This window comes from Aythya ferina, assembly GCF_964211825.1.
Source record: "Aythya ferina genome assembly, chromosome: 3".
Classification (NCBI taxonomy): domain Eukaryota; kingdom Metazoa; phylum Chordata; class Aves; order Anseriformes; family Anatidae; genus Aythya; species Aythya ferina.
The window spans coordinates 58,253,773-58,272,254 of record NC_140298.1 but is presented as its reverse complement, the minus strand read 5'-3'; the positions used below and the strand labels follow the sequence as shown (position 1 = coordinate 58,272,254).

The window sequence follows — 18,482 nt, the reverse complement described above, 5'->3', positions numbered from 1 at the left end:
AGCTGCAGGCTTTAAACCTATTGCCAAAAGTTAGTTATTTATTACAATGCTTTCTTATTTGTTGAGTAAAAAGAAAGTCTACCAAGTCTACCAGACCTTTCCAATACTCAAGCACTGCTAATTGTGTTCTCTCTTGCACAAGTGCCCAAGCCCAGCTTTGCAGGTAGATTTAATGACAGATACTATGCTAAGTTCCCAGAAACAAAGATGTTTTGGGCTCCACAGGATAAAGATAACCCTAATGGAGCCTTCTCCTGCAATGGAGAAGTCTGCTGAATGGATACTTCAAATAAATCTAACTGAAAAAAATCTAACTAACATAATGTACTTACGCTAGGTCTATCCTCTGCAATGCACAAGTGCCCTGTTTTACACTGGAAAGGGTGTACTGGCACAACAGCAGGCCACCTAGTCAGGCTGGGAAGCCCACCCCTCCAGACCAGCCTCCCCAGGCTGCTTCAGGGCTCAGCTGTGTAAATGCACAAGGATGGGGCGTGAAGTGCAGCATTTAAGTAAAGGAGGCATGCAGTTTGATTTTTTTTTCCAAGAGTCCAGATCAGGTGCAAGCCTTTAATAAGGATCCAAACTAAAAGGACCTCTGAAATATGAAAATACCTTTTAGAGTTTTAAGTAAATACAAACACTTTGATCATTTCTATATTTCTTTTTATGAAGCTTTTCAAAGACAAATAAATGTAGTCCCACCCATAGCTCCCCAGGTGGTCGGTATGACTTAGCCATACAGAAAACCTATCTAAAGGCACCAAAATGCAACAGCCATTACAGATTATATTTGTTAACAAGCTGTCACTGGGAAGTGCTCAAAATAGTTATCACCGTTTGTCTTGAGTTAATTTAAATTTCTGCATGAGTGTTATACCACTACATTTACTGGTGACAACATGTCTTAAGTTTAACAGTTTCTATTTGCTTCCTTTTGCATGTTTGATGCTGGCATTAAAAAACATTCTCTACACTTTTTCCCTGGCATTTTTATGGATATTTGTTGTTTCTTAAGACTACTGAACAGAGATGATATAAAAATGCAAAGGAAATTTCTGATGTTTTTTCTCCTGGGACATTTAATGTTCAACTTAAAGCTACCTAAAATGCAGCAAACAAGCGTGTATGTAACACCCCAATCTAAGAGAGGGAGATAAAAACACAAATTGGAAATCAGCTGAAAGTCTGATAGTACTTGTGATGGAAGTTGCTTACCTACCACTGAAACAATTATACCAGACAGTAACACTTCAGATTTCTTCTCTCCCACTAAAGGCACAGATTTGAAACAGGGTGGGGTTCGATAATCTTTCAAACAAATCTTCCTCCCGACTCTGACTTCCATCAGAAAAAACGAAGAAAACATGTTAAACTGGTTTAAGGAAATATCATTAGTGTTTTGAAACAAATTTTAGACTTCTTAACCCTTTTACTAGAAATGCTTTCACTTCATCATGTACGTATGACACCATGCAATCAATCTATGTATAACCACCCTGTATGGTTTTATACACTCAACACTGCACTACATAACTAAACCTAAACATAGGGAATCTAAATCCTCCCAACTAGCTCATTTTTTCAGCCCCAGAGCAGCATTCAAACACATGAACTGTAGACTCCCAGTAAAATTCTGCTTAGTTTTCATTTGAATATTCCTTTTTTCTTTTAATCTTTTTTCCCTCTTTAAATTCCCTGTTAGAAAGTGTGGCTAGAGTATGGAACCTGGCTAAAACCATCAACAGACATACTGTGAATTAATTCAGAAACTGTAAAAAAGACAGGGTACATGGACAGAACCACTGGCACTAACTTGACTGCTGAAACTAAAATAATTAGAATAAGTTGATTTCAGAAAACATGGTCTACCCCTAGCCTTTAATGGTCTTTTATTTTATTAAGGTTTCCATTTGCTATGAAATTTGCATCTTGATATCCCTCTGAACCTGAACTAGACCAGTGGTTCCCCTCTACTCTGCAGCTCTTTAATGAAACATAAGATTATTTTAAGTCCATAATCTTCTCAGCAGGATTATTGACTTGTAGGGCTGACCCTAATATTGCTCATCTGAGCAGTGATCTGGCAGATGCCCTCAGAAGACAAAGGGTAAACACGTACCTGTCTGGAGGGTCTTGCAGCAAGACATAATAGCGGCTTTATGAGTAACTACTTAAATCCGGTTTTATTTGACAATGCTAACCAGATGTCTCCTAGAAAACAAATCAAGTGTTCCAATCACTGCTGCTTAAATACATTCCTTGAATTTGGCCAACAAAGCTAAACAGAAGCCACTCTCAGCCAAATCCAGCTCTTCTGAAGATGAGATAATAAATGAATCATCACAGACATTGGAACAACAAGCCCTATACTATATACGTAGTTTGAATCAACACAATTACGCCGGGGGGGGGAAAGGCACAAAGTGCAGACACTTGTGCAAGAAGCCTCTGCAGCTATAGTTTGAAAAATTAGTATGAAAGCATATCCAACTGTTCACACTGTTTACAGGTATAAATTTCTCAGTACATATCTGCCACTTTAACCCACTGGGAATGACAGCCAGTCCAAGCAATAAACAGCAGTGTGCACCAAAACATTATCCCCAACCTGCAACTTGAACTGAGCAGAGAGAGCTTCACAAGACCCTTGAGGAACAGGCCATTGGCTGAGAGCCTGATCTGTTTTCAGGACCCTACACTGCCAATTGCTGGAACTGGAAGATGACTGCCTCTTGCAAATCAGGCCACATATGCCCACTGCCTCCTAGTACTGCAGCTGAGTTATATCCACATTTCATGGAGAGCACAGGACGGTTCAAAAAAAATGCAGAGCAAAGTGAGTTCAGGTGAGCAGCTGGACTACACTTCAGACCATGATCCTTTAAGTACTACAATGCTGCAGAGCAGCAAGACAGATCTGCTGGTGCACACTGACAGGGGCTGTTTGATGGTGCCACCAGCCTGACTCTGGTCAAACACCCACTTAACCTCTTGGCCTCACAGGCCAAAAACGCTGTAGGATACACTGCAGTAAGTGTCCACAGTGGACTCTCAATGCCAGTCCAACCACTCTGTAGACATCGGCAACACAAGACTGAAAAAGCCAAGCAGTCCTTCAGCCTTGGAAGCTGAAGGCACGCAGTGCAAGGAGGTAGTTTTGGGGTCCGGACACCATGCAGAGCCTTAGCTCTTTCTCACCATTCTTCTTCTTCACCTCCCATTTCCCCTGCTCCCTAGGAGGACGCAGTGGCACAGAGCACAAAGCCACACAAAACTCCTCAAGGGCCAATATCATGTTGTTCCCACCTGAACATTTGTATCCTGGGAACAGAAGGTGACCATGGAAGCATGAGCAAGAGCCCACTTCAAGCAGGCTCTCAGGAAAGGCCTGCTAGAGCAGCTTGGCCATGAGGGTAGGGAACCAGGTGCCTTGGATGGCCCAGGCTTGACATCCAACGTGTCGCCCCATCTGCTCCGCTGGGCGATCCAAGGTCCTGGCTGCTTCCCCAGAGAAAGGGAGAGCCTGTTTTATCCACTGGAAACAAAACATTTAAAATAACAGGAGCTACCACCACCAGCAAAGAACTGCACCATTTAGTAAACTGCCTTTTAAATCATATTGCCATGGTACCATGCGAATGAAGTGCAGCCCAATTAGCTCTTCTGCTCTAGCAGCTAAGCCACTGAGACTTTAAAGTGACATTAAAGACTTTCATTTAAAATGGGTTTCTAGTAGTTACGCAGCCTGAGTTCAACATTTTCAAGTCACTGATTTTAGTCAGTAACAACTTTACATTTTAATTGAAAGTCTAAGAAAGCCACCCCAGTTCTTGAGAACCGAAACGAATAGCGTGCATCACAAACTTCCCAACTTTCAGGTGCTTCATTTTCTAATTCAGATTACTAGAAAATATTGTGGTTTTGTTTGTTTTGTTTATATAAAAAAATCAGATGGCACCCAAGCACCTGCATGCCTAAATAACAAATAGCTTTACCTCAGTTGTGAAGAAATTTGAATGAAAGATCTCACCATTTATACTTGAAAGTAGTTTTGCAAAGGAAGAGCTCAGCATGGTCCCTTGATTTTAAGAGTGAAAAAGTCTAGTTCATAGGTACAAAAATCCAACAGAATCCTTCCATGTAACATCTGTGATCACAAGCTGCATGAAATTTCACAGTGCAATAAGCAGAGGACATTTCAATATATAGAAATAGATATATTATAAAGTAATAAATTGCATTAAAAAAAGTCACTTTCTCCTCCTCCAAATGCAACACTGCTTCTGCTAAAGGTATGAAAAGTACACTGAGATCACAGAGCAGAGAGCACTTGGTTGTTTTGTGTTTTTGTTGTTGTTGCTGTTGTTGTTGTTGTTGTTTTGTTTGTTTGTTTGTTTTCCCCAGAAAAATTAGGTTGTTTGTTTTAGCTACACCCATTCTGTCAAAATTTGCTGATTTCTTAAAATTGTACCAGCACAAATAGGTTTGACCTTCCATTATTTGAAAAGCTACTCAGGATTTTATCTGGTTAGTATTAGGTGGGTGAATCTAGATGGATAAGAACACCTTGACAGAAAGGAATATCTTGCCTGAATTATTTTGAAAAAAAATATACATTAAATAGAGGTGGTTTAAATGAATGTTGTGCTCTGCAAGTGAATTACTATTGGTAACCCAAGTTTTATACTTAACTTCTCTCATTCACTGGGGCAGCAATGAATGCAGTAACAAAATAATAGCCTGCAATCAACTTGCTATGGACCATTACTTTTCCTTCCAGCCTTCTATGCTATAATCACATAGTACTAGGCAATTTACTTCCTATCCATTACGCAGTTTTGAAAAAAATTGTCTATTCTGAAAACAGCAGGTGGAAAAATAGTTCAGTAGTAGTCACAACTACATAACAATCTCTATAACGCCTCTAAGCTAAATGAAACTCAACTCTGGGCAGAGAACTTTTAACCTAACCCACCAAATGTGCTCAGGAGCACTGGTGTCCTCCCGATTTCACAGTGCTTGTTGAAGGGTAAAGCTGGTAAAACTTGAGGCAATGCCTCTCTCACTGCTCAGAGCCCCTGCAGGCAGTAATGAAATTACTGAAAATGGTGTTAAATTCATGCTGTAGCTACCGAGGACAGCTACAGGCCACAGTGAGGAACTGCTTGCGAGGAAGAAACATGGCCAGGGAAAGAGCTTGAGGTAAAAAGTAATTAAATAAATAAGAGTGGAGTTTTGTTGACTATGTCAGCAGCTGGAGGTCTGCTGAAGGCATCAGAGTAGCTTTGTCTCTCTCTCTCAATTACTTCCCTGAAAGCATGGAATTTCATTAACAAGGAGCCCCACATCATGCGTATATGCAAGTTTTATTTACCACAAATATCTAATTGGTAAAGTGTAGTAGTACTGAATAGTTGTGGTTTGTTTTTTTTTTATAAAGAGATAGTTTTATGTGTTGTTTTTTGTTTTGTTTTGTTTTGTTTTTTTATAAAGAGAAGCAGCTCTAGAGAAAAGTCCCAGCAGTTAGAAATAACTTTAGGTGTGTAAGCTGGGGGAAGCAGCATATGTTAATCAGTTTCATACAAATATATTAAACTTATTGAAATAGAAGATGCAGAGGTTACATTTCCTATAAAACACAAGAAAATCAGAAGAGCATTTTAGCCTGTGGATTTTTCTTTTATAATGGAACCACGCAGAGAATAGAAAAATAGAAGAACAGTTAAGTTGTAAGTTAGGGCTTACAAAAAGCTAACCATAAACAGTATTATTTTAATCTAAAGCAGGTAAATATATATATATATATATATATATATATATATATATATTATATATATATATACACATATATATTTGAAAGAACTGGTAAGTGTGCCTGTGAGGGAACAGTAAACATTTCAAGGCTAAAGCACTGCACAAATGTATTAATCCAATATAAGTACAGAGGAACACACAGGCTATCATCTGAGCCATGTGTGAGCTAATAAACCTGGCTGTCAAGACTACCCTATTAAATGATAACGAAAGGCACCTAGTAAGAGATAGTGAAAATCAATTAACTGGAGAAACAGCAAGAGAAATAAAACATGACAGCCAAACACTTCTCCACTCAAGACATATAAAATGAAGTTTTCTGCATGTTTAAAAAGCAGAAATATAGTATTAAACTAACAAAAATATACCACTCTTTTAAATCAAGTTAACTCTGTGAGGTATCAAGTGCCTGTGGTTCCTGATGAAACAAACAGGGACTCAAAATAAGCTGGCCCTTTGCAAAATAGCCAATGTAAAGAAAACCCCGTTAATGATTTCCAGAACATGGACAATACACTGTAATTTCAAGCTCTTTTGGCCCAGAAAGAGCTGTTTCACAGTCCTCTCTGCTTGCTGCCTGCCCACTGCACTAACACAACTCAATGCATGCCACACTGGTGAGTATGGCATGAATACTAACGGCAGAAACTGGTCCTCAGAATAACTCTGCACCCTTCTGCAAGAAAGCTGTTATACTACTGAAAAAGTCCTTGTGAGTCCTCTGTTCGCCATTTCTTTTCCCTCAACACTTTTTCCAACGTTTCACAAAGATGCACATTCCCAGAAATGACACTGTACAGCAACAAAAAGAGTCGCTGAATGACATACCTCTGATTTGGTTCTTAAACTAACACATAAATGGAATAATTCAGGACTTACTGAAATGGAAGGCACTGTTTTTGAAGCGCTCCAAAGACTAAATGGGAACGGCCAAAACCCACCAGGTTTTCTATTTTTCCACTCTAGAGTGCTCTGCCAGGTAACAGACTTCCTTGTTTCTCAATAGCAGAAGTATTTTCCCTTTATCTCTAGTGGTAAACCCCACTCAGTGTTCCACATGTGCTGTAGCCAAACCAAACAAGTTTCTTCTGACTCCTACAACTTGGACTGCAAAGACTGTTGCAAAAACCACCATAGCTTTAGGATATGTTAGCGCCTGTAGTAGCAGCATCTTACCTCTCAGTACTGACTTGAGGTTCAGCTTGGCTTGTCGGTGCAGGTCCTCCACGCAAGGTGGTCTTGAGGAAGGCAGGAACACATTTTCCTGCTGGTGCCACGGAGCAGTGTAATGGACAGTCCATCTGCTCTCTTCATCTAAGTTGGAAACAGCTGCAGAGAGAGACAAAAAGAAAGAAACTAAATGCTACTGTAGGTAGCTGCAGCATGTAACCCCATACGTCAGTTTGCCATGCATCCTCTTGAAACCAAAACGATTGTTTTCATAGAATCATAGGATTGTTTTTTACTACAAACAGATTGCTTTTCACCATAAGCTTAGGTCCACTATAGTTTACAGTCCAAATGCTGTCTAGAACCTCGCTTCCATGATAGTTTAAAAGCCCTCCTCCCATTTCTAATCTAAATGCATTCTCCTGCAATGTGTAGGAAATACCTTTCTATCCTCCTGTGTTTATATTTGCTGAGGAATTTATTGTGAACTTGGAACTGTTTGCTCCCTCTAGCTCCCAGTCTCGGCAGATTAAATCAGTTTTCCTGTCCCCTGACCCTGCCAGGAGCTTCCCCTTGCTCAAGGGTGACCCTGAGAATGTGACAGTCATCGTGAGAGATTACGACAGGTTCATTTGTACTGTGAAATAACCTTCTCTGACCTCACACACATACAAACCAGGAACCAAAATTCAGCTAAAGCCAACAAATCAGCTACTTCACATTTCCACGAGTGGAAAGCAGGTTTGGACAGCAGTAACTCAATGGGGAAATACTCCTTGGAGCAGGAGAGCACTAAAGAGGGGTTGCATTGGCCACAACATCTTCCCTGCCAGTATGCACATGAAAGTAACATGCTGACGCTGCTCAAGTTCAAAGTTCCCTGCAGACAGTCAGTAATGAATCAGCCAAAGCACATAAGTCTAAGATTTGTTTATCATTTATGCTTCCCGAGAGACAGCCATTACCTTTCGTTTAGAGTTTATCATCAATAAAAACTTTTACAGTTGAATGGCCACGTCCCTCCGCCCCGCAATAAACAGGAAAAGGGCAGTTGGGGGTCATATTTTATGATCCCCCAGGCAGCGTTTGGCTTGCGGCCAGCAAGCTGCGTATCCTTGCTCAGCTCTCCAAAGCAGGAAAAAAAAAAAAAAAAAGAGAGAAGAAAAAGCCACTACAGCTGTGCCACCGCCCAGGCACCTGTTTTGCTGGGTCGGCTCCATTGCACTGCCCTTGCTACCAGCTCTGCATCTTCCCTTGTTTCCACACTGCAGGTGGATGTGCGCGGCTCGCTGCCCGCAGCATCCTTGCCGAAGTTTGTGCCGTGCCTCTGGGGTAGCAGAGGAGGTGCGTCAGGAAGCAACGCCAAGGCAACAGCCACCTGGAAAAGGGCTCTTCCCCTAACACCACAGCCCATCCGCTGGGATCGGTTCAGAGGAAATAATCTGTACTCACATCAAAGAACATAAAGTTGTGAGGCTTAAGGCATACCTACGACATAGTGCTCAATGCCTGTGTTAAAGGGACTTGGGGGTGGGGGGAGGTTCTCAGATAAATTTCCTCACTTGTTTTCAGGGACCTCAGAGAAGCTTTCTGATGACTGCCAATCGCTCTCCTCACCTTCAGGACGCCTTGGTCCCACACCCCGTCCCCTCGCTGCAGTAAGGGACGGCCACAGCCGGTCTGTGCCTGCTCTCGCTAACCAGAGGCAAACCAATCCCAATTACAACCCGGAGCTGGCAGGTGGATGCCACCGCACCCGCAGACGGGCAGAGGAGGTGGCAGTGGCACAGCAGCCCATGGCAGCCGTCCCAGGCCATTTCCTCACATCCTCAACGGAGCGGCAGCAGCGGCCGCAGGGCAGCGCGAAAGCCTGAGCTGTGCTCCCCTGCCGGGCTCCTTCCCCGAAGGGCAGCAAGCACGCACGGCTACTTACTCTTTCTCTTCTTGAAAAGTTTCACGAGAGATGTAAGCTTTTTGTTGATGAAAACCACCATTTTCAAGGCGTTCGGCGGCGATACTGGAGTTTAAATCCCATAAAAAGTCGGAGGTGCCGAAAGGTGACCACTTCTCAGCCTGGTCCTGCTCAGCCCCCGTGCTCCAAGTTTCTCTCCTCCAGCCTTCTCCCTTTTACTCCCCTTCAGCCACAGCTTTACACCTCCCTGCTGGTGCACAAACCCACTGACAAGCCCTTCGCCCGAATTTCTCCCCCTCGGATGCAATCCAGCGGGCTGAAGACCTCCAGCCTCAACACACAAAACGTGGGGAGGAAAAGATAAAAATAAAAAGCAACCAATTAACCCCTAATTGCCATCCACGCTGCCCCAGGCCCACGGCTCCCTGCCTGACGGCACACTGTGTCTGCCTGACCCTGCCACCTCCAGCAAGGGCCAAGCCCAGCTCTCTGCTCGCCACAGCCCCAGTGGGGCGGGGAGGGGAAGGGAAGGGAGAAAAAGGGAGGGGAAAGGAGAGGAGGGGAAGGGCAGCCGCTCCCTCGGCCCCGCAGAGTCTCCCCCTCCAGACACGCTGGCCCCCCCCCCCCGGCCCCAGGCAATCGCAGGGACTGCAGCAGCCCGGTCATTTCACATATTGGATTTCGTTCAGCAGCGCTCCCAATTTATTCTTATTAGCGTCAGCCCGGACCAGATACATGGAAAACAAAATCAAGTTATTTCTGCCTAATGGAAGACCTGTTATTCGTCAAATGAAGCTCGTGCACGGAGGTGAAACAGCCCAACTTTTTGCCGTGCACGTTCTATCCCCACGCCCTAAAAAATAAATAAGTATCAAGGTCCACAGCCGTCCTTCCTAGGAAGGAACTGCGGTTTTGCAGCAGTTAAAGGGAAAATGCTAAGCAGCGAGTCAATGTGCTCAGCAGGGCATGCCCTTCACACTGTTAAGACTCAAGAAGCAAGCCCTGCCTCACAAAGCAAGCTTAGGAAACTGCCTCAGGTTAACAATGCGAAGGATTTTTTCCTCAGGAAAGAGAAAAATGCCAGCAGCAGGGGTCTCAGCCTGACCCCAAAGCTGCAGCAGGACCTGGCCTCTGCACTGTAAAAAGCAGATGCTCCAAAGGAACTTCGCTCCAAACTTCACCACGCCGCCGAGACGCAGTGCCACACAAAGGGCACAATCAAAGTGCCCCCATCAGTGTCTGAATGCACTGCTACTGGTGTTTGATCAGTATTTTCCAGCTCCTCAGAACTGGCAATCACATCATGGGTTGGACACCAAGAGTGCCAGGACTTCCCTGCAGCTGCTGAGAGCCCTCCTGATGGGCTCACCTGTGCCAAAGGGACAGAAGACCCCCATGCCATGGCAGCGTGGTGGGGAAGGCACCTCTGCTTCTGCACTGATCCCCATCATGCACCTTACACAAAAAATGACCCCAACGTCAAGACTCTGGCAACAAGGTGACTGCTCATTGATATATCACCCTGTTTCACACAGCGAAGACTTTAAATTGTCACCTTCGGACTTGTAGGCCTCATCCTAAAGAAAGCAGGTACTGCCATTCAGGAGGAACCTGCTTTGGACATTGCAGCAGAAATTATAAGCTAACTTTCAGGTGACAGTTTAAATGGCATCTTCTAACATAAAACTCTGAGCCAGGAACTCGTTTTTTAGTGTGGTGTTGATCTTTTTTAGCGTGTAGGAAGTGCTTTTGTAAGTGGGAGGAGAAACTACTGTGTATTTGCACAGGAGAAGGTGACGCTTTCAAGCTTGGCCATAGACACAGATTGATCCTGAGGCCTCTCGGGCATCTCACGGTGGTTCAGAACCTGCAGGCAGCAGATGCCATCCCCTTTTCAGGATCAGGTCTCATCCCTGGTGTTCTGCCGTCTTCCTGGGTACTTAGGACAGCTTGGGAAACTCCTCCCTTTTTCAATCTCCTCCTTTTTTCACCGTGGGCTGCTGAAGTGTCCCAAGTCCAGGGTTGCTCTTTGTTACTGGATCCTCCCCCAGCCCGAAGCATTTCTCCTTCCTGAAAACAAGCACTTGATGGCTGTCCTCAAGCATGGAGGCACAGCTATTCAAAACCAGTAACAAACAATCCATAAAATATGGCTGCCTTTCAGCCTCCCTTTGCCTTCCCTGTGGTCATGCTGATAAGGTGGCCAAGCATCAAAAATCAGTGCCATTGGGGATGCCTCAAGGAGCATGTGTCTGCATTGCTCAGAGTCTGCAGTGGGTCAGCATTAACCCCAAACTCATCTTCACTGGAGACAAACCCAGTGGTTTCCATGAAATTCAGCATGTTGTCTCAACCTGTTTTTTATACAACACTTTGCAAGGCACAAAAACTGTCAGCACAACTGGCTCTGGTGGTAGCTCCCCTAGGGCTGAAAGCATGAAGGAAGTGTGCTTCTCTACAGGTGGTCTTTTTCCACATTGGGAAGAGAAGAAAAAGATGGGACAGTTTGAGAAAACTCATGTTGTACTCACTACCCAAACAGACAAAGGCCTTTTACCCTCCAACTTTGCCAGTCCAGCGGTCAACGCCCACATCCCCCAAAACAACACCACCAACACACTAAAAACTATCACTTTATGAGCCTGGCTGGCAGCAGGCTGGGGTGGCCCTGCTCCGTGGCACACTTGCGAGTTCACCTTGGAGGAGTTAATATTAACCCGCTGCCTCAGCTCCCACATCCTCGGAAACGGGGATGACGCTGATTTGCCACCTCACACGGATATTGCCACGAGCAATAAAGAAAATGAGTAAATTAAGTGAATAAAAGAATAAAATGAATAAAGAAGTTTTTCCACTGATTTTCATGCAGGAGGGATGTGCCCAACACACATACCAACTTCATGGCATTAAACCACTAGCAGATGTATCTGCCTTGAAAACGAAACTTTAAGCGGTAAGCCCTAGAGATTTTATTTAGACAATGGAAAAATCCTCCATTAAACAGCTGCATAACAGCATTGTTACTGTTTTAAGAGAGGAAAAAAAGAGAAAATGTGTAACTGAACCAGGAACTGCACGTCAAGAGCTCTTCCAGAGAGCCTCGATGCAATAACCAAAAGGGAAAGTTAAAACGCTGGAAAGCAGATGGAATCAGCACCATGAATCAATGCGTTTGCTTTTTACCGATCTCAGTCACTCGCTTGAAATAAAATTTCAAATCAAAATCAGCTCACGTGAGGCTACAGAGGAAGAAGCCTTTGGCAAGGCCGTTGTATTTTTAAGGCCATGCTGCCTGAAAAAATGTACCTGTACTTCTACTGGGGACTTCTGTCATTAGGAAAACTAACACGAAGCACCTGCAATAAGAAACACCGAATGTAGCTGTGTTCAGGCTTTATTGCTGCTCTGGCCACCTTCACCCATGCCTCCAAGCACTTGCTGGTGTTTAAATGGATTCAAACCCAGCCCTGCAGACGACAGGAATTAATAATTTATGATTGCAAGGGCTTTTTTTTCCTCCTTTCAGAGCCGATCTCGTCTGGCCATCTCCTGGCATTTTTCAGAAGAACAAAAGTGCTCCCCCCACAAAGGCCACCCGTCCCAAGCGGCGAGGCACTCAGCTGCCCTCCGCTCTCCAAGCGAGGCCACTCACAAAGGCCTCTTTCAAGGCACCCTCGGCCTGGGTGAAGCACGATACTTCCCCAGCTACCAGGCAATCGCAATTCATTAGACCTGCGATCAAGATGAAGAGGAGAATGCACGGGAGAGAGGGAACAAAGGACGAGAAGTATTTTATCCCAAAGCCACCACAAAAGAAAAGAGGGACCCCCGGCCCCGTGAACTCATGGGGAAGCACCAAGCCTGTCTCCACGCAGGCAATTACCGGGCAGGTATTGCCTTAAAGAGAGTCCCTTCATTTATTCATCCCACGAGGGATTACAGCTCCGGGCTCTGGCCAGGGGGCTGCCTGGCGGGGGAAGAGAGGGGAAGATGAGAGGGAAAAGCAGCAGCAGCACAACCTAAGCCAGAGAGGACAGAAAGGCAGCAGGCGGATTGATCTGATGATCCTATTTAGGTCACAGCACAATAAAGCTAATTCATTCCTTTTGCAATTCAAAACATCTTGCCACAGATCCTCTATCATGCAAACGCATCACCAGAGAGAATAGGGAGAATTTCCAGCTGCATGCAGACAAAGCAGCAGCTCTGCTCAGGTAGAGCATCTCCTGACACACTGTGTCTGCAGACAGAGCAGATAACGTTTAGTGGATGTGCAGTTGTGTTGAATGTCTTTGTTTTAAATTGCAGGACACAAGCCTGTGGCCATTCCTGGACTAAGGCAAACTCAGCTCCCAGATGAATCCTTAGCTCTCCCCATAGGAAGACCCTTTTAACATTCCACCAGGAAACATTGGGATTTTAAATTCCAAATCCACTGTGCTACGGCTTATCCTGAAGAACTGATCAAAAGTGGCTGCAGCAAATCTCTGCATCATCTTACTTTTATTTGCCCTAAAAATGCACCATGGCAAAGATAGTCCTCTTCTGTCTTAGGGATGGGGGGAAAAAAAACAACACAATGTGAGCAAGTTTGCTTAACTTTTCGCATTTATTCATTCTGTGGGACTCAGAGTGAAACCAACAAAACCAGACTGCAAACCTACCCCTGCTGGACTTCTGTCCCACACTGTCTCCTTGTCAGGTCTGTAATTCCGTCTTTGGCAGCTGTGCACTTGTGGATCCCCACTAATATCCAACAGACATCTTAAATTAATCTCAGTCTGCATTCTCTTTAGGGGTGTCCTAAAGCCCGGTCATTTCACTTATTTAGAGGTCATAGAAAGAATTCTTGCAGCATATCTCAGCCTCCCCTCCCAACACTGCTCTTTGGGAGGCTTTTAGTTATATATGGATTATCCTGGTACAAGGAGTTAGCACGAAGAGCTAGCAAATTCTTTTTTTTCTCTCTCTCTTTTTTTTTCTTTTCTAAAGTTCCAAGACACTTTCTCTCAAAATTAGGCTGGTATGTCCTGTAGTTTTCTGAGAACTTTGCAATTTGTAAATTAAAAAAAATAAAATCCTTGAAAACTACCAGCCTTCTGACAGTTCTGTACCTGTTAATACAAAAATCAAAGAATGCTCACTGTCTGGCGTAGCAGGTTGAAAGCAAGTTTTGTTTCTTAGGAACTTTCAGTTTACTTCCCCAAAGTGAGTAAAAGCTAAGGTTCACAAACAATAAATGGATTTCAGCAGTTATGACATTTGGCATTTTCCCTAAAGCCCTAAGAATTGACAAAATCTGAACAGCTGGGCATGTTCCAATTAAATAGTGGCACAAACTACCTTGAAAGACTATATTCTCCAACCAAAGGCAGGCATCAAGCCCACGCGACAGTCACCTAATCATTGTGCTGTTGCAGGACTCGGTGATCTGTTTCAAGCTGCTAAGCACACAGCTGAGCCAGCACCTATACCACAGCATCTCCAGACAATGTCTTCAGCTGCTCATGTACATGTTGATGTCAGACACAATCAAATACCAATAGATTTTGAAAACAAATTTCAAAATGACCTTTTTGTAGTCTGCATCTTGTAATTAGACACTCTCAATAAAGCCTTGATAATGAAAGGACAGCCTCCTAAATTCATACTGCTAATTGGTTGAACTTTTGAAATTTATAATGTGGATAACTTAAATTTTTATTGCCACCTGTTTGATTAAAAGAGTCACAGATGCAAACGTCTTTGTTATTAATCATACCCAGTCAAGCAAACCTCACTCCGTGCTGTGTTCAGTCAATATTAACAGCCGTACAGCTGCATTTCATTTGATCACCAGACAAATGCATCTACTGGTTTACATGATGCCACTGTGAAGAAGGTGTCTTACCACCAAACATCTTCAAGAAGGGCCTGTGAGCACACCAACTATAAAGATTTTTAATTATCAGTAAATAAAAAGGAGGGGGCATTAAGCAAATACAGGCATCACCATCTACTTCATCAAAAGGCAATCCACAGAAAGATGAAAAATGGAAATTCTCTCTTCTCCTGATTTAGTTCTGCTGTTTCTGCCTTCATTTCCTGCCAGAAAGGGAAATAAGCGCCCTATTTTTTTTTTCCTCCAGAATCCTTACTGTAGATCCCTACAGTTTTTCTTGTTTTAGAGAAACTGGTTATTCCCTGCTTTGACTGGAGAACATCAGAAAAACTGAACAAACAGTAAAGCTTTAACATCAAGGGGTGTAACATACACTACTCAAAAATGAAAAATTCCATTTTAATTGCTAAAACGTCTTTTTTTGCTATCTCCAGTTTCCCTTCTTAGCACAAAACATAAATTACACAGAAGGCATCGGAGGGGAGGAGTGTAAGTACAAAACTCAAGGCCACTAATGGTAGCTGTAGAAATGCTTCTGCCAATACTTTGTGTCTGAAAACCTTAGAGGAAGTCCAGAGACAGCATCATCACTACCAAATTTCAGACCAACACTGCTTACACTAAAGCTACCAAGTTATTTTTGAAAGATCTTCTAAATGTGTCATCTTGCCAGTACGAGACACACCACGACGCTGCAACTTCCAAGATTTGATCAGAGACACTGCAAACAAATACATTGAAAAATACATGAAGTCTAAAACAAAATTGTGACCAGAAATACCATGGGTTTTCCAGCCTAGGCAATAACCTTGCGACAATCAACTGTCTTGCCCAGTTCTGCCATTCTTAAAACATACCAACATCTGTCACTAAGAGGACAGTGAGAAGGCAGAAATACCAGTAGTTTACTACTACTAAGCAAACAACTATAATAAATCCCTGGCATTTCAAGATAGTTGATAAATCATCCATGCTTACCAGTGGCTGCATTTTATAACTATACACAATGATCCCAATTCAACTTTGGGTTACAAATTTGTCCAGGTATGACAGTTAATTACTTACAGCTTTGACAATTACAGAATTGGACCTGCACAGCATTTTGCATCACAGATTATGGAGGAAAGAAGGGAAGCATGGCTTTAAACATAGCTTGGAAGAAAGAGCCAGGTGAGAAATCTTTGAGAGATGCTTCCCACAGGCTTCAGGGCAGGTCTGACCCCTGGAGGGGAATATTTGATGTGAATGTAAAGGAGGAGGGGGGAGATCAATAATACAGTCAATGTGAATAAAGTTTACACCCGTGGGAAAATGAATCAATAAAACCACAGCTGTATTTTCCCAAAATTATTCTGCAGAATGTATTATGCATGAGGAGCTTCTTCCTCACTCCCATCCCTCTGGATAATGATAAAACCAGTTCTAGTCTTTCACATCTTTTAAGGACGCTGCAGTACAGCACTAAACAAACTTCAGTCCCAGTTTGATTTAGACAGACAGAAGCGCTGCCTAGCATGATCTCTACTTTGCCACCATGCCAGAAATCAGCTAAGCTAACACACAGCAAAACTCAATTTACATTTCTGTTTTTAAACCACAGCTGGTTTGTGTAAAATAGTTCCAGCTACAGCTGTTAAACATCTCTGAGGCAGCCCACGGTGTATAATACTCTGTAAAAAGCACACACCCTACTCCAGGAATGAAGACATTCAGACACTGTGTTCATATAAGCCCTGGAAATACTTCTTGTTATGTCAGGGCAACCAGCATCCCGCTCCTCTTCTGATTAGGAAAACCCTAAGAGGACAAGGCTGCACCACAAACGGGAAAACACTTGCACTCACCTTCAGCTGCTGGACATAAAGGGGTGCTTTTTTCCCTGACGCCATGAATTATTTACCCTGACATCGCTGCCACCATCTGCCGAAGAGCAGCGCGCTGCCCCTGCTCTGGCCGTGCCACCACGTTCCCGGCAGGCGCTGGACAAACAAAAGGCCGGCCGGGCCGGCTGAAAGCTGCTGCTGGAAAAAGCCACGAGGGATCATTCAGCTGGGAGGGGTGGTCAACCTTCTTTGGATACGCTACCCAGCTGCAAGTTTAATGAGGAGCAGATCACACAGGTGCAGAAAAATGCTTTTATAAAACTCTGTCCATGCTTTTGGGCAATGGCAAGCGTACTCAGGGAGGAGCATGACATTTTTTAATTTACAAGCAGGGAAGGGCCTCCACAGCCCTTTGTGTTGAACTTCCCTGTTCTGAAAGCCCTTGTTGAAACGTCCAAGGACAGCTGACAAACAAATGAGAGCACTAAAGCCAAGGAGGAAGACAAGTTATACTGCAGTCATCGTGGCTCAGACCAGAAATCAGATGAACAGGGGAACAAGACTCTCAGGATGAGCAGCGTGTGGCCACCACAGTACCTACCAATTTTTCACCCTTCTCTGCAATTCAGTCTCCAGCGACACCTGCTCTTATTCCTCTGAAGGGATCAGGATCTAGCGAGCAACATAGGTTGCTGGTATATTGAAAAGCAGTTTCCAAACAAAAGAGAGGAGCTGCAGCCTAGGAGCTTTGGAGAATTCTGCCTTTAAATGAGTAACGCTCAGCTCTCCACATGCCTGCGCGTGCACAGGAGACATGCAGAGGCTGATTAAGTGCCGCTCGGCTGTGGCTGCCCAACTGGCATCATGGGGCTTCCTATTTATTCCCTGCCAGTGACTCCAGGTCAGAACCGGTCAGCTCACAAGTGAGATGCTGTGTGTGTATCTGCTGTAACCGCGGGCAAACCTCACTTCAAGCTGTGTTTTTCCAATCATGCATCATCCCCACAATCCAGGTCCCGTTGTGGTGTATTACGACATTGACTGAGATGTAATTGTGATGAGCCACTTAAAGCGTTTTTCTGATGAAAAAAAAATCACCACCACAACCCCTCTGCCCCAGTTTCTGTGTAGGCCTAAGAATATCACCTTTGTTTGGTACCACATATGCTTTGAATAGGTCTGATCCAGTCTACTTTTCAATTGCTTGTTACTAATTTCTTAACTGTGCAATCTTTGCGCCTCCTTTTGTGTTTCCCAATAGAGTTTGAATACTCTTTTTTTTTTTTTTGCAGTGTGTAAATCAAACCAACTGATGCCCCTCCCTTTTTAAAAAATGATCATGCTCTCCCAGTTCCAATTCTTCCGAGAGATTTAGGAAATGCAAGCAAAATGCCATCTGTTGGCAATGAAGTGGGACTAAGCATTTCGCGTGGAAATACTCACTTTGGGATACCCAAGCAGACACATTTAATCAGCCAGTCATCTCGAGCATATTTCAGGTTCAATCCTGTGCCTTCACATGAGATGTACTGATATTTGATCTGCCCATAGCTTCCTTTCTATGAGATAAACTGCCCTTGGTTCTTTCTCCCACCAAACCCGATGCCCCCACATCAGCTTGAAAGTACCAGAATGGGGCTTTGCAAGCCTTCCTCGACAAGTGTGAAGAGGAGGAGAGGGCAAATACACCAAAAGCCGACCTTGGTGGGGCTTGTCTGGATTTGTTTTAGGAAGCATCCTTAGCACACACCATATCACTTCTCCATGTTTGCACGTGCACGGGTCAGAAGAAGAGGACATGCAGGTGCGGAGGCCCAGCTTGCCACTGGGGAATGCGCAGAGCAGCGGATGCCACAAACGACAAACCTCAATTCACAGC

The 18,482-nt window shown here is 43.9% G+C and overlaps 1 protein-coding gene across 10 annotated transcripts in view; it reads right to left on the bottom strand.

The window, feature by feature from the left end:
- The window catches only part of NHSL1 (NHS like 1), a 168,310-nt gene that overhangs the window by 40,955 nt on the left and 108,873 nt on the right, over nucleotides 1-18,482 (bottom strand). For 9 of the 10 annotated variants that reach the window (XM_084514672.1, XM_084514671.1, XM_084514673.1 and 6 more), the window contains exon 2: nucleotides 6,994-7,146. In XM_084514672.1, coding sequence (XP_084370798.1) covers nucleotides 6,994-7,146 — 153 coding nt within the window. Of the gene's footprint in view, nucleotides 1-6,993; nucleotides 7,147-8,920; nucleotides 9,380-18,482 lie in introns of those variants that run through there. The other variant, XM_084514679.1, reaches the window with a different exon arrangement.